Genomic DNA, 16,866 nt, shown 5'->3' on the forward strand with positions numbered 1-16,866 from the left:
TTGCCTGGTTGCTGCAAACATTGCACTCATATACTAACCCTAACCCTTCTTCTTCTTCTTGTTTGTAATTGATCCTATTTGTTGGTGTGTGTACGTGCAAGTTTACCTGGGAGGGAAGGTCGCAGGCCATGTGGGACCCTACTGGGGGTGATGCCCCTGACAATGCAGTCAAACAGGAAACTGATCTGCTCTCCCTCTGAACATGACAAGAAGAAAACACCAGCCCCTGGAAGAAAGACAAGGAAGATACAACCATAAAAAGCAGCTAGGATCAGACATGATTTGTAATAAAGTGCAGTAAACAGAATGGCAGATGGGAGCAGTAAGAAAAAAGGAGCTGTAGTAAACAGGGAAATATAGAGTATCATTTTGTTTTGGGGTAATATTCAGTGAAGGCTGCTGTAAAGACAACGTCAGCAACATTTTTTTTCTAGTGGTTAAATAACAACGCCTATCAATTCTTCCTCTTCTCTCTCCTGTCAAACCCAAACACAGGTAGGAGACTGTGAAAACAAAAGACAAGCAAAAATCTTAAAACATCAAAAGCTCACATCGCTACAAAATAGGCCCTTACTCAGGAGTTCAGAGGACAACAAAAACCATCTTTGTTCTTATGGAATTGACTTTTCTGCAAATAAAAAGGGCAAAACTGCTGAGCAGGTGAAAACTATTGAAAATGCTTGGATGAGGTTTTGTTCCCTTTGTTTAAATGTAATATTTTTGCCTCCACCTACAAGTATGGCTTTATTTGAGCACAAAAAAAAAAAAAAAAAAATTACATGCATTGACTTACAATTTTGCTGCATTTTATTATTAGGCTTTACTTGCTTAATATTTTATTCCCTCCACCTTTTTGGTGGACTTAATTTAAAATATGATTTAAGAACATTGAGTTCTTCAGCTGATAAGTGTACATTTTATGGCCTTGAATGATCACTGAGCATTGAATGGAATGAAAGTCTGTTGGCTTCATTAGCCCTAAAGCATTTTATAGCATATTAAGTCAGCAAAAAAGCTTGAACTGCCTATTGATAATTGAGCAGCCATTCTTAATATTGTGTGTTCCAAATAATATATAATATATATAATATATTGTGTTCCAAACATGCTTCATAATCCAGACAACTGGCTTGAACTCCTTGAGTGGATTGAAAAGTGAACAAAGACAAAGACCTGAACGCTACAACTGGGTTTTCCCTTGATAGTATTACATAGTTGTGTATAATGGTAGTTTAAGCTAGGTGAACCTTCAGGTGCACGTGAATGTATGTTTGAGTCAATTACATCATGTGCAATCACTAGTTTAAACATACCGGGGGGACCAGAAACATGGCTAACTTCTAAATGTAGTTTTAAAGGGACAATGTTTACATTTTATTTGCTGCTGAACATACTTTTTCTTCCTGCGCACTGATAGTGGTGACAGTTGATAGGAGCTTCTACACTGGTTGCATTTAGACACGAGCTGATAATAAACCCTCTGAGCTACCTTCATGGCAGATTGAAGGCTGCAGTGAGTTGCTGTCAGGAAGTGGTTGTTGGTCTCTGTCTGTGTGATGGACTGGTGACCTGTCTAGGGAATGTGAGCTGGGATTGGCTCTAGCACCCCTCAAAACCCGGAAACGGATAAGCAGCAGAAGATGAATGAATGCCTCACAGTCATGGAAACAAGCCCAGGCCTGGGATCTTTCTCTGTGCAGTTTGTCCCTCGGTACTTCAAGCCCAAGGACATGCTCATCAGCGTAATTTGCATTTCCAAAGTGAAGTGAATGTGGGAGTGGCTGGTTGTTTGCACTGTGATAGACTGGTGACAGATAGCAAAACTTACAAACAGTTCCTGAAAGTCTGCAGGATGTGGGCTTCGCTCTCAGTCTGATTGATGAAAGCCGTTTGTTTATGTCTTGCGTACCTTCCTACACTGATCCTACAGTTTGCTCAGAAATGCTCATACTCAATTTGTTAGTACAAGGCCTACTGAGATCTTTCATTTTTATGTGGGATGAATGAACAGATGACACGAGAAGCTTTTTCCATTGATGCTGGAGCTTTTTTTTTCCCCTTTCTGTGGAAATGTTATGATTCTTGCATTCTAAAAATCATATGAGGGTCTGTTATTTTCTCAGAAGCCACTTTTTGGCTTTTATAACTCCATCTTGTATTTATTGTGAACACCAGGCTGCGGTGAAGGATATTGCAGATTTTTGGTCATTAAATGACACAATGCAAATCATATTTCTGACCAGTGAGGACTGAGTCCCCTCATTTGTTCACATGGGCAACTTGTAATGAATCAAAGAAAGCAGCAGACTTAAGTCTTGCAGACATTTAAACCCACATCTAAGAGGATTCAGCTGTTCGGAGCTAAGACACTAGCCTCTTGCCGAAATTGGATGACTTTTGCCTTTTACCTTTAACTTGTAGAAACCTTCTGATCTAGAAGACTTGAGGATCTGTATGACTGTGAGCGCATAGTACCATTGATCCACATGTACAGCAGAGTACAACAATATGACTGCGTGTGTCTGTGTCCACCGTCGGATGTGGAAAGTTTGCTGACATTGTTTTTATCTCAGTCACAAGGTTTGACAGCCGTCCAAACTTTGCAGAGGATCATGTATTACTGTGTCTGCATGTGCACTCTGAAGCTCCCGGTGTGTATCGGGGTCACTATGAACACATGTGGACCTGCCAAGCAAGAAAATATCTGTCCCGCTAAGATGCAGGCTCTGCTCCAAACAGCATGCATTACAGAACACAGTGGCCTCACTAACACATCACGCCTTTCACCAATAGCAATTCGTAGTGATTCACACCACAGAAGAGTGTGTGCATGTGTGTCTGTGTGACAAAGGTCCAGGTCCATGTAGGCTACAGGTGGACTGAATGCTGCCTGGTCAAAGGCTTTGCATAGCAAAGGCACATTGTCCCTCAAGACTGGTGGGTTGTCTTTCAGGGAGTATCCAGGTGATTGAGTGTGCATGTATGTAAAACCTAAATGTAAAACCAACTCCACAGCCAGAAACTGTATCGTCTGAGGCGCAGCTGACTTTCAGAGTGTCGCTGCAACCGAGAGCTCTGCGGCCGTGAAGGGCAGAAATATTTTAATGCAGCAGCATTAGATGACCGAGAGGCCCACTCAATGACATGCTCGACCAAAAAGGCCTAAGGGGAAATCAGAGAGCTGAGAGGGTTATTTTGTGAAACGCAAGTTGAAAGTACAACTAGTATAATTATTCTGCACACTGCACTGGCAGATCTCAGCTTTAGCAGTGATTATCGCACGATTGTCTTTTGTACTCACAATCCACCTTAATGTTGACAAGTGTTTTACTGAAGAACTGTCAAACTCTGATTTTCTTTGTATGGGTTTGCCACACAAAGCACATTAGCAGGTGGCTTTCTATGTGCTTCATTCTTTTTGCATTATTTGTTCTCTCTCAGCTACAAGAGCAGCTTCATCAGATAGAGATTCTCAACACGTTCAGCTCAGTAGTATGAAATATAAAAAGAGAATAACTGGCTGATTTATCGATAAAATCTGTCCGCAACAGTTTTTATACTTAATTTAATTTAGTTTTTTTTCCACCCAAACAAAAATATAACAACACTGGTTTTGGTAATTTGATAGTAAACCAAGTATGTCTTGCTTATGGATATCTTCAGTAGCTGCATAATCAGGAATTAAGGTGCTATAGGTCAGATTTAATCATCCATATCATTCTGTGCTGCTTTTGCTAAACAAAGATGGTTATGACAGAATTGCTCATGTTATTTCAAATGTAGGTGGACACTCGGCTGACCATAAAAAGTTCTTTCTTACAATCAGCATGTCGACTGCTAATACCAGGAAAACATTAACACTGAGTTTGGTGACCCAGTCAGAGAGTACAATGAGCCAGCATTCAATAAACTGAAGCCTTCTCACCGGGACATGTGGAAATGTTAGGTGAGTGAAAATACCAATTAAAAAGTCTGAAAGCAGAAATGCAGCAGCAAAAGTCAGCACAGAATTTCACAGTGGAAGTATTTTTGTTGTTGGTTCTGTAGAAGTAGCATGGAGGGCTGGTGATGGAAAAGAAGAGAGTGCTTTATAATAAGCACTGATATATGCTGAAAAAGAAAGTCACGGGCCAAGAGGATAGACAATTTGTGTAAGTCTGGGATTGGATAAACAGTATGAAGTGTTTGCAGGGTCTTATAAGTAATTGGCGAATGATGGAAACGAGCTAGAAGCTGACAGGATAGTTCGTAAACATCCAGCAGAAAGTCTGTTGTGTGTCAAACTAGACAACAACCATGTGTCACATTTACGCCGAAAATACAACTCAGCAAGTGAAATGCAAACTAAGACTCCGCTGAGGCTCACACTCATGTGGAGAATTTCTCTGGTTGATTCAACTATCACATCTCCCTTTCTGCCACCCTCTGTTTCTGCAGCCATGCCAAGAGGGACACTGCCCCTGAGGCTGCTGGGTAATATGCAGATGAGCTGAGTCTGTGATTGGCTGCCCAGCCAACAGGAATTTTACAATTGGTGCGTGAGCACGACAGAGGAAACTGGTATTTATAGATTTTGCTCATCCGAAGACTGAAATCAGAGCCACTGGACTTCATGGTTATTCCTGTCGGAGCCATGAGTCTGCAAACACACACACACAGATAGACAAATGTCCCATAGGTGTGTAAAACAACACTCTCCCAAAACTTTCTCCTAACATTGCTTCATCTCTACAACAACGAGTCAGTAAAGACGAGCTTCTCACTGAATGACAGAACTGACAAAAAGATACTTCCTTAAACTCATGGAAACAGCATTAAATGCACCCATATTGTACAAGAGTATTAAACTCTGTTCTTTCTGCCACACACTCACTCTCATTCTTCACATTCATGTCCACATCAGCTGGACATTCAGAGGATACCTTAGCTCTGGCAAACCACCACCCACTCACACAGACACAGACAGACACACAGACACAGACACACTATTTGCTGGGCAGGCATACACTTGGATGAGTTCAAAGTAATTTCTTTCTTAGATAGAGCTACTCTATAAACACCAGCAGTAAATCAAAGGTTTCATATTGTGAGTGTTAGTGTTAAATGACAGCTCTATTAAACTATGCACACTAATGGGGGGAAAAAATATCCAGGACAACGTGGTTAAAAGCTAAATCTTGATAACTGATGGAGTTAATTTGTGTTATTTTCTTTTTTTGTCATGGTCATTCACTGGCTTTTAGTGCAACTAAATAATTGCAGTCTATGCTGCACAATACAATGCAATCAGAAGCACAACTTGGAAATACCAGACCACATGACTCTTGAAGATCACGTGACATGATGTAAAGTACCAGTAACTAAACTCCCCCGGCTGTGAGATTAACTGCTCAGCTGCTGCTTCTATGTTGAATTTTAAACTTCACACAATATGTCCTAAAAGAAGATCTACGATGTCATGACAAATGGGTTCATCTACTTGATGAAGATCTTGTAACATGATGGAAAGCTCTGGAACAGTGCTCTTTCTGTTCACTCTCTCTTTTTTCTTTTTTTTTTTAAATCAGCATGCAAAAACAGAAGCATTCAATTAATATTTTTTGCATTTATGTATTCATCATCATCATGTTTTTGCGATAACACTGGACTGTATGTATCAAGAAAAAACAGTGGGAGCTAAACAGAAAACGAGTAACACTGATTGCAAATGCAACATGCCCTGGTGACTGGAGTGACAGTTCCTTTGTTTGTTGACTGCTGAGAACACGTAAGGAAGCGCTTTATTCTAAGACTGACGTGATTGAAGTTTTTGTGATATTCTACTGTGTATGTTTAGTCAGTGGGTCACACAAGGCCAACACACCTCCACTAACAACGCCGGAGTCAAGACTGAGAACCACGCCTTGTCCATAGCTACTTTTCAGCGAGTCTTGCTAAGTTGTTGCCCTTCAGAGCTGCAGGCCGCTCAGACAGCAACAAAAAAATATCCATCAGCTACTTACAGTATCCACAGCGAGTCCCCCCCTCAAACACAAAGCCATTTGGCACGGCTCCATAGCGGCGCAAAGCTGACAGCTTCCAGTGGCCAATGACGATGGGAGGGAGATCTCTGGTCAGGACCAGTAGGTTGTTGCACAGGTGGAGGGAGGCGGGGCCACTTTCGAGCTTGGTTCCTGGTTCGACGTTAACACTGAACCTATGAACTGAAGAGGGGGTAAAAAAGTGAGTGCTTCAAACTAATGAGTATCCCTGATCATAAAGACCATCAATCACACAACAGCTGAAGTGCAACATGAAAATAAACTATCAGCATGTCTCTCACACAAACACACATACAAGTGATGGCCGTGATAATGATGACTAAGCAGTTCTGTAAGCTCTGCTGGCTGTAGATTGTACAGATGGCTGTTAGTCAGTGCCAAGGTCTGCCTCTCTCTCCTCCACTGGCACATTTACTGTACAGTATCATACATAGTGTATGTCAATGGATGAACCCATACAGCACCATAAGTGAACCATGTTAACTATAATGACCTTTCTTTTTACTTTGTAGTAATTCAGTTTAATTCATTGCATAATGGAACCAAAACTTTGAAGGTAGGAAATTGGCAGCAATGTGAAGTCCCTGCAATTTGCAATAGATATTTTGTGGTTTCCATATTTGAGCAAAGATGTATGACAGTAGCAGTGTAGATGCACTACAGGCGTGAAATAGACTGTTTGCCGTTGACAGCTGTAGTGATTGACAAGAGGAAAGAAGGGCATTAAAGACGGTATCGGTAGCAAGGGAGAGATTAAAAACCATTCTCAGGTGTGGAAAAAAATACAACTGCAAAGCCTGGGGGCTGGTGGAAATTGGATCTTTAATAGTGGATGAGATTTTGAATTTTAATCTAAACTATCCAGTGAGCTGTGGGTAAGTTTGTTATTTAGACATTATTTATAAAGTTCAAGGTAGCTCGGATAGTCTTTCTCAATAAGTCAAAAAGATGGGAAAGGTAAAATGTGATTTTTTTAGTGAACACTGCTGAAACTTGCAAACTTGAAAAGATACTTGTTTTATAAAATGGGCTGAATCACCAGAAGAAATTAACAGGGGGATTATGAAAAATATTTTTGAATGCAACATTAACATCATTAAATAGATCAAATAAATATGTTAATGCATTCATTAAAAAAAAAAAATCTGTGAAAATGCAGTTTGAAAAAAAAAAAAATTCCTGGATTCAGAGATTCAACTGGGCTCGACCTCATAAGAATGAGCAGTGTGGATAATGGATGGATGCAAGGATTTCAATCAGGCATATTAAAGGGCATTTCCTTTTTCCATTTGCATTTCAATGTTCCTATTGCTTTTCCTTTTTCAATTACTCATTCAATTTGTTTGGTCATTCTTCAGCTTTATGACACTTTGGGTCCTAACTTTTCCAAGTCTAATACAGATTATTTTCCTAAAATAAGATTGCGTCTCTGTTGGCACATATGGGCCATATATTACACCTTTGTCTTCCCCCCCTCAGTAAATTGCTGTCCAATGAGAAGATGACTGTGTCATCCAGACCGCAGATTTTGATGGAACAGAGAGATGAAATACCGTTTGTGTCTGTGTGTACTTCCTCCTGTCATTTCCTGTCGCTCTATAGTGACAGTGGACTGAGGCTTTCACATTATGAAACTGGCTAAGGCCAAACACAAGACAAGGTATTGCTATTTAAGTTCATGATCTCTTTCAGACAGAACAGCTAGTGAGAGTCAGGAACAGTGTTTTAAATTCACTTAATTGTGAGACTAGTAACTTTAGATTTATTGAAGCAAGAAATACATCTTACATAGTAATCAACGGTGAAGGAGCAGTCATTTATTGACTCAACTGCAGTAGGTGCTAAGATAGGTGCTTGTTACGCATTCTCTGCTTTGTGCTTTGTTTTAAAACTGATGAAACATAAAATATGGTAAGTCCAATTACTGTACCTATTCTATTTAAATTTATTATTCCTCGGCTCAGCAAATAAAGTTGGCCTGCGTTGAAATCAAAACCTCTAATTACAAATAATCCTAAATGAGGAACCTATGTTGTAGCAGCTTCTGGTGAAGGTCTTGAAATATCTTAAAAGAAGCTCTCCTACAGAGACACAGACAAACCCGATTAAATTTTAACTTTGGCTGAATTCTTTTTTATGTATGATATGCAACTGCAGCTTTGTGAACCAGCTTTCCTGTTGAGCACATAAATCCTTTGCTCATACATCCTTGAGCAGCTGCTCAGCTCTGAAACATCCATGTAAAAAAAAAAAAAAATCAAACCACTGACCTTCTCCCAGGCTGTAGCGGACTCGAGCATCCCAGGCCAGAAGGGCTTCTCGGCTGTTGAAGCCCAAGACGAGCATGTGAGTGAGGCAGAGGATGGAGAGAGTGTAGGATACGCCATCATATCCGGGCCCTGGTTCTACACCGCAGATCCCCTGAGGGAGCAGGCAAAATTTTAGTTTTTACAAGAAGAGCAACCTTATCTACCAGTCTCCTCTGTATTGAATTAGGTCAGATGGATTAGACCAAATTTAATTCTGACGTCAAGAATGACACGTGAATTGGCAAACTGAGAATGAAAGACAATAAGACAACAGCATCTAAAATATCAGTTCACTCTCTGTCCAATGAAAGTTGAAGATTAATGTTTCAGCAGATGCTGTGACTCTCCGGTTCCTCTGGCAGCTGAGATCTGACACGGTTTAGATCAGATGATAGCTGGGATTACGTTCTAACAGCAGCCTCTACATACTTCTTTGCTGGTTCTTTTTATTCTGTGTCAGTTTGGCCTTATGCTCTCAGACCTCTTTGGGTTGCTTCACTTTGTTCAGAAGTCTCTGATATGTTTAAGTGATGGTTGAACAAAGACCTACTTAACACTGTGCCTGATAAATTTTGCACCCTGCCATTCATCCTGATATGATCCACTTTAAATCCTCATCCATATGACATTCACGTTATTTGCTGTGTCCCCTGTACACAAGGCAGCAGCTCTGTGACACCAGCAGACAGCCGGCGGTTCAGTATGTGACGCAACCCCATTTACAGAGCTGTGAAAACCCTGCGGTTCACCTGCAATATGCTGCAGCTGAGCGTACCTCCAGTGTCACATTGAGCCTCTCCTTGTGGCCGCTGCCCTTCTCCTTCCCCTTCTTCCTCTCCTTATACACCAGCAGAGACAGGCAGTCTGAAAAATACACAGGACGCACATGCACAGACCAGTGAGCTTTAGAAATTGACAGGCTTAAAAGTCCATTTTGTAATTAGCAGCAGAATGCGAAAGAACAAGTGTTGCTTTTTTTTTTTTTTAAATCTTCTGTTTTAAAATGGCACAGCTGCCATAACAAATCCTAAAACAATGAGCTGATCCACTAGCACAGCTGATGATGAAAGTCAAGCCACAACACACACACACAGGAGGAGCCCACAGTATTCACCACTTCCTACATTTTGGCCCATATGTCCGGGAGCATTGACTCTGTTCCTGCAGCATCTCAAAGAGAAACTCAAAGCCATGCAGCTTCGTTTTTTTTTCTGCCAAACTGTCACCATGTCACAACTTCCAGCTCAGTCATCTCCAAACCGTTCATTTGAAGGATATCCTGAGGCTGAAAGTCGTTTAAAGTGATCTGGGTCGTTCCGGCCGCAGAGTAAGACTGTCCGGACACATATCGTAACACGGACACACACACACACACACACTCGTCCCGTTTTCAGGTAACACGGACACACACACACACACACACACACACACTCGTCCAGTTTTCAGGTAACACGGACACACACACACACACACACACACACACACACACACACACTCGTCCCGTTTTCAGGTAACACGGACACACACGGACACACACACACTCGTCCCGTTTTCAGGTAACACGGACACACACACACTCGTCCCGTTTTCAGGTAACACGGACACACACACACACACACACACACACACACACTCGTCCAGTTTTCAGGTAACACGGACACACACCAGGTGAACACCGCTCAGCTGCGGCAGAAGGACTTGGGACCTACCTGCGACCGGAGAGGGCTTCCGAAGCACGACCCACCGGCTCTTCCACTGAGGAGAGGCAGAGCAAACACACAGCAAAGTCACCGACAGTTTCCTCCGCACACCGCCCCAAAATGCTGGAACTGACCTTTTTTCCATCTCTGAACTTCACTTGTCCCTCCGCAACCACTGTATCCGTCATCTTCTGTCATGGTTCCGAGCAGCTGCGTGTGTGTGTGTGTGTGTTGTCCACAGAGGGGCACAGAGAGGGGGGGTCACTTTTCAAAATAGCCTTTTACAGCGAGGCCTCTCCGGCAGGCTGAGCCCCCCCGGACACACACACACACACACACTCCTGTTAGCACAGTTGTTTTCCCGCCTCAGACGCTAATTGTTTGCTCTGGAGCTAATTGGATTAAAAGCTCTTGTCCCGCCGAACAGCTGACCGGCGGAGCCTCGGCCTCTGGACCGGGACTTCACCCCCGAATCATCCGCGGATACACACCAGACATGTGATTAAACAAGACTGCGTTATTGATCTGAGCACAACGTGTGTTCAGCGAATGCAGCTTCCTGGACTCGGTTCGGATCGTGTGGGGATGGTGTCACTAAACACCAGGGGAGAAAAGTGTTTTCATTTCACCATCTCACAGAATAAACACGATCAGCTTTGAAAATATTTACATTTTATTATAATTCATGTGGGAGACACGTTGAATATCTTTTGAAGAAAATATGTTTAATTCCATTTAATACTGCTACAGTCGTTTTTTTTTATATTATTGTTATTATTATTGTTTAGTTTTCTGTATGAACCTCTTTAAAGGGGTGTTCCACTGATAAAGTATCATAATGATGTTTCCTTAGATTCTCAGTCAAATGATGCCATATTGATGTCATTCAAAGTTATCCCACCTCTGCCTTGGACAACACATTTGTGTGGGTGGGGGGTGGATAATGGGATAATGCATTGCAAACTGTGTGGTTGAGTCTAATAAAACACACAATGAAATTGTGTCATTGGAAATGTATGCTGAGTTTTCAAATTTTGAGAAGTGAGAAAATTAATCATGTGTCGAAGTACTGATATCCCCGAAAGAAGCCAACACTGCATTACTATTATCATATATTGGACTACTTATGAATTAAAATGTTACTGTTCATTTTAATTTGACTTTACCTAAAACAAAGCACTATTGTGCATGTTTTGTTTGAAAACGTATGATCTGTATGTTGTAATGGAGTAAAGAGTACTTCCTTCTGAAATGTAATAGAGGAACACTGTCTGGTAATACAGTCGTGGTCTAGTTCACTATGAACTTGGACTAATATGAAATGGAAACACAGCATGTGATAAAGCTCAGACAGCCGCCCTGGTGGGGCGTCAGGCAGCAGCTGCACTGTTGTTGACACCCGGTCCTTTACCTCAGCCTTTCACTGAGACACTGTTCAGCTGCTGCAGACAGTCTCTGTGACGCTGACATCAGTCAGGGGGCCAGACACTGTAGGAGTCAGCTCAAGATTCTGCTCTTCAAACAAATGTTGCCTTCAATTTACTACGGTCTACCTGCCCTTTGACATCCCTCCGCTCCAACTGTCTCTTGGCTTTGACCATTGAGGGCAAGTCTGAAGTGTGGTATACTGCTGATCTCATCCTGCTACCACGGCAACGCAACTCCAGGGCCACACCCTCCCACTTTCTGTCCAGTTCAGTGTCCTGGGAGCCCCGGAGGTCTCGGGACCCTCTGCAGGTTTGCCTGGTGTCTTCAGGGTCGGAGTTTGCCCCGATTTTGTCCAAATCCAGGGCTCGTTTTTGGGTCGTGTGGTTGGAGCGAGATGGTGATTTGGATTTGCGACGTGAGCGAAGAGGAGGTCGTGGTGGAAGAGGAGGAGGAGGAGGATTGATGGGATTGATGGATGTTCTGCTGGGTATCTTAAAACCTCCTCCTCTTTCCCTCCCTCTCCATCTGTCTCTGTCTTTACCTGAGGAAGAAGAGGCTGTTGTAAAAAGAGGAGACAAAAGACACAAAGAGACAAACAAACAAACAAAACAAAACAAAACAAACAAAAAAAAAATAAAAAATCAAAAACGCCCACTGCAAGCAATCCACATGCAAGAAACACTTGGAGAAAACACAAAATACAATCAAAATTTTCTAGATTTCATGGCAACACAATCGCTGAGAAACAGTAACACATCTTCATCACTTGGTATGTTTTCCATGTATGTGAGGAGAGAAATTAATCAGACAAGTCAGATTCTGTCAAATTCAGTACAATGTCACACTCTGACAGACATGACCATCCAACTGTTCCAGCACCACACACAGAGCTGGGAGGCAGCAGAAATCTAAGTTGATGGGATGTGACAGATATTCTCATGACACTTGCTCATGACATCATAGGAAAGATTGTTAGATGGAGCTCAGTTTGGTGTGTCCAGTGCATATTTCAATGTGTGTGTGCCAGTCGAGAGTTGAGGTCTCGTCCTGATGCAGACTGCTGCCATCTCCTGGTTTAAAGGAAAAGAGGACGTGCTTAACAACATCCATTGATTTATCCAGGTCCAGGAGTCAGGCCACTTTTTAAAACTCCACACCCTCTGATTTTTTAAAGACTCTTCAAGTGAAATCAGCTGAGTCAAGTTATTGAACTTCTAGCAGACTGAAGTGCAAAAGCAGAGCTTTTGATAGCTTATATGTCAGCTTGTTTTACTTTATCTATTTTCATTGCTGTTTTTGAGATTGTCCGAATTGGATTTTCCTTTTTTATTCTATTTTTCTATTTTCTATGTATGTGGGCATTCATTTTGGAAAACTAAAAGAATTTCATTGTACAGGGAAATATGTTCCTTTACTGTACATATGACAATAAACACTTTGAATCTCTTGACTTTTCTTTACAGACATAATTCGCCTACATGTTTCACTTATTTACATGGTTTAAATGTACTAAAGCAAACAGAATCACGTGAAAAATTACACTTTTAGTTATTTTATATAAAATAAACTCGGTCTGTAAAATCCACTCTTTCCTAGCTCAGCGTCAGGGGAGAAAATGTTTTTGTTTCCTCTGTTCCTGTCCACCACGTCTCACCAGCAGATGGAGGCATTTGAGATGACAAGTATTGGCCGAATGCATGAGGAGACGATTTTTTTGGTGGGCCAGTTGGGAGAGCGAAGAAGAGGCAGTGAACTTAAACACAGTCTCTGTGAGCTTATATGATCCTGAGATATTACAGCTAACCAGACAACTCAGGGGCTCCCGGAGCCTGAACGCACAGATCACACCCTGAGTTAATCAGACGTTTCACCAAGATCTTACTAAATAATGTTGAACTAAGTGGATACAGCTCTTTTGTGACTCTCATCTTTATTCGTTTTGCACTTGATTAACTCTCCCCTTCATCTCAGTTGAACTAGTGCTTATTTTTATTGTGTCGGTTTGTTTAAGTGAATGGTGGTGGAAGAACAAGCAAAGTAATTTGTCTCTCTGTTTTTGTACCAATTTAGTTTTGTCTCATTATATGGGCCAGTGAAATACCATTGGGCTGCTGCTCCTGTCACATGTCAGTCCTGGAGGAAACACAAGATCATCACGAAAATGTAAATATGAGGTGAAACTGTGTGTGTCTGTGTCTGAGTGTGTGCCTGTGTCTACTGTATGTGTCTATGAGGAAGAAACAGGACCTAGTTTTGTTTGTGGGCTACCAAAGAGCCCAGCATGACAAAGCTTGCCTAATAAGGCATTGAGCAGAGGGGAAGCCATGCATAGCTAATAGCCCAGTCCCCCCAAAAGCCTTTGTACCCTGAAACAAAAGACTGGTCCAGCAGACAAGTAGACACACAGACACACAAACACACACACAGAAGAGGAGAGAGGAGAGGAATATAAAGTAAGATAAATAGGAGAGCAGTTGTACAGATGGAATGAGGTGAGCAAAGTTCAAGAAGAGGAGGAAAACTAAAGAGAAAAATCAACTGCATGTCCTTCGCTGCTCCTGAAAAGCTTTTCATCCTGGGAGGCCACTGGTCTATTGGAAAATAAGAAAACTAATATTATGTAATAATGGCCCAGACAGTTCTCCTGGGTTTTTGAAGTAAGGAAGAGAAAGTTGCTTGTCAGTGTTAATTGTTAGATCTATGTATTATTATTACTGAAGGAGAAACTTCAAAGGCTCCAGCTATTCGATTAGAAAAATAATTCAATGCATGATGAAAGAAAGAATTATGACCTAGAGCCTAAGATGCAGCTGCAGTTCTTGGTATGCAGAGATGATGTAATGGTGCTCTTTTTATAAACACAAGTAAAATGTTAACATGTGTAAAAAAAAAAAAAAAGAAAATCGCAGACAATAATCATATGCTATTTTACAAGCTGATGGGGGAAAAAGAGGGAAAAAACGGTCATCATGCTATTAAGAGTCTGGAGGTTCAATCAGGTCAATGACAGATGCTCTTAAATGATAATTTGTGATTTTTTTTTTTTTTTTTTTTTAAATCAGATACTTAATGCTGTAAATTGACAGTAACAGTGGTAACGGTGACACACAAGAGGCCGGTGAACTACTCGATTAAATGTGTTTCATAGCATTTCACCAGTAACTTCTACTGTGGTATTCTGTTTCAAATGAACGATCAGTAAAACAAAATTCTTGATCCTTTAAACTTGCTACATATGAACGCTGATCCCCGTTCACTCACGACAAATGTGATGCAAACAATTATTTAAAAAATGTGAAAAACGAGGAAATGAGAGAGGAAGAGTGAAGAGGGGGCTCATATGAGGCTCTACGGAGTAAGGTCAACTTCTAAAACATTTATTTGATCTATTTACAGACAGTACAGACAACTTAACACAGGAGAATTGATTTCTATTGTGACACAAGTGAAGAAGCAGCATGCTGCATTTTAACCATGACTACAGAAATACAGTGGTTTCACAAAGAAAACTATGTACAAATTAATACTTTTAACTGATGGTAAAAATGAAAAGGACGTAGGATAAATTAATATTTTCTTGAGAGTATAGTACAGGATAAAGCAACAGTAAAAACAGTGAAACTGTTTGACTTGTTAGTCCAATTTTTCCATCTTAAATCCTGCAGGAAAAAACTGAGTGGAACTGTGGAGTGAAAGAAAAGAACACATGCTGCTGGTTGATGTAGCACAAAGAAGATGAAGAACAGAAAACCTCTCCTGTACAGTCGTTGCAGAAGGTTCTGGATCATTTGGTCACAGACAGATTCTGCGCACTCGCAGTTGTCTTGGTTTTCATTAATGACACGAGAAATGCCTGAAGTGAGAGAACAGCGGCGGAAACACAGAGTGTACTGTCTTTGAGATGATGCTGAACAGCTGAGCAAATGAGTAAATTCATGGTACTGTAGCATATGTTTGTGTTGAAGGGGTCAGGTCGCTACATCTGCACGGAGGGTTAAAGGTTAGCTTTAGAGTGTGGAGAGTTGTGGAGTCTTGATTGTAATTGGTTAAAGTGCATTGTTAGATTCTGTACACTGAAGGGTGGGAGGGGTGGGGGGGGGTTGGCACTGGTCATCATCAATTCATCCTGAGCTCGTCCTTGAGCTCATGACTACAAAGAAAAATCAGCACAGCAAGTCCGTTCAAAAGTTCACACAGATACACATCACACACGGAAACTACAAGGCAAGGTGTGTCCACACCTAATGCATCCATTTTTCCTCTCTCCATGTGCCTGATCCATTTTATCTTACAGCTGCTGTTGACTTACAGTAGACGCTGGCCTCAAAGTAGTGCATACATCACTATATTCTGTTTGTATGTTTAAGTATATGAACACTTGCTTCTATTGTATATATTGTATTTTTTACATTAGTCACTGTATATTTACAGGTAAATGAGGGATGGAATGTTTATGTAATTAGCTTTGTGCCTAGAAAGTGATGTTAAAAAAAAAAAAAAAGATCTCTAACATCATGCTGTATGGGGGATGGGAGGAGATCTGGATGCATTCTGGGCTGTTCAGCCACAGAACAAGAATGACTAACAAGGAGCTTCAAACTGACTTTAGTGGGTCAGCTCAAGTTCACTGAAAGTTCAGAGTTTTTAAAGAGTTCACACTGGAGAGGTACCTGAGCTAGGCCAACCATCCTGTGCTTGTTGTTGGGGTCGGGGTTGGGGTTTGCATGGCAGGGCTGAGGGTGTGACGTAGTTGAGGCTGGGGCTGTTAATGTCCCCCTCTCCCACTAGAGTCAGATCAGACAGGGTGTCCTCCTCCAGCATCTGGACCGATTCTCCCCTACCAGAGTCCTGGAGGAGACCACGCTGCGCACCCTGGCAGGGGTGGATGGGGGAGATGGTGCCAGGAAATGGAGGAGGCGGTCTGGCTTTCCTCCCCCCTCCACTCTCATTGCCCAGTGCGGAGTCCAAGCTCTGGGACTGATGGCTCACGTTGAGCAAGTGGTTGCCCCCTCCTCCTCCCCTGTCGTTGCTGTTCGTCTTATTGCCGCGGCGACCGCTGCTAGGGAAGCTGCCGTTGTTGGGGTTACGGGAATTAGGGGTGGAGCAACTGGGCTCAGGGTCATAGGGAGGAGGCACAGCTGAGTTGGTTGCCACAGGTGACAGGCGCAGAAAATCCGGGAGCTGCAGGTCGTTTTTGTTTAGCAGGCCTCGCTGGTCGTCTGCTCGGTTGCTCTGAGCTTTGGATATGAGGTCGAAGAACTCTGCAGCCATACACATGCGCACACACACACATACACACACACACACACATACAACAAAAACAGCGTGTACATACAAACACATGCACATAAAAGTGCACGGGTATACACACACACACGCACAAACATA

General features: G+C 42.0%; 2 protein-coding genes across 6 annotated transcripts in view; both read right to left on the reverse strand.

Annotated features, from left to right (window-relative positions):
• The window catches only part of dok7b (docking protein 7b), a 22,553-nt gene extending 12,247 nt beyond the window's left edge, over nucleotides 1–10,306 (reverse strand). For all 3 annotated transcript variants that reach the window (XM_029511331.1, XM_029511322.1, XM_029511340.1), the window contains exons 1-6: nucleotides 10,185–10,306; nucleotides 10,060–10,105; nucleotides 9,126–9,214; nucleotides 8,312–8,462; nucleotides 6,003–6,203; nucleotides 107–226 (exon numbers count right to left, since the gene is read on the reverse strand). In XM_029511331.1, coding sequence (XP_029367191.1) covers nucleotides 107–226; nucleotides 6,003–6,203; nucleotides 8,312–8,462; nucleotides 9,126–9,214; nucleotides 10,060–10,105; nucleotides 10,185–10,238 — 661 coding nt within the window. In that variant the 5' untranslated portion in view covers nucleotides 10,239–10,306. The remainder of the gene's footprint in view (nucleotides 1–106; nucleotides 227–6,002; nucleotides 6,204–8,311; nucleotides 8,463–9,125; nucleotides 9,215–10,059; nucleotides 10,106–10,184) is intronic.
• A 4,533-nt stretch (nucleotides 10,307–14,839) lies between these two features.
• Nucleotides 14,840–16,866, reverse strand: part of rgs12b (regulator of G protein signaling 12b) — a 40,746-nt gene continuing 38,719 nt past the window's right edge. For all 3 annotated transcript variants that reach the window (XM_029505775.1, XM_029505758.1, XM_029505766.1), the window contains exon 19: nucleotides 14,840–16,739. In XM_029505775.1, the coding sequence (XP_029361635.1) occupies nucleotides 16,132–16,739 (608 nt within the window). In that variant the 3' untranslated portion in view covers nucleotides 14,840–16,131. The remainder of the gene's footprint in view (nucleotides 16,740–16,866) is intronic.

Source organism: Echeneis naucrates, chromosome 1 (assembly GCF_900963305.1).
Source record: "Echeneis naucrates chromosome 1, fEcheNa1.1, whole genome shotgun sequence".
NCBI lineage: Eukaryota > Metazoa > Chordata > Actinopteri > Carangiformes > Echeneidae > Echeneis > Echeneis naucrates.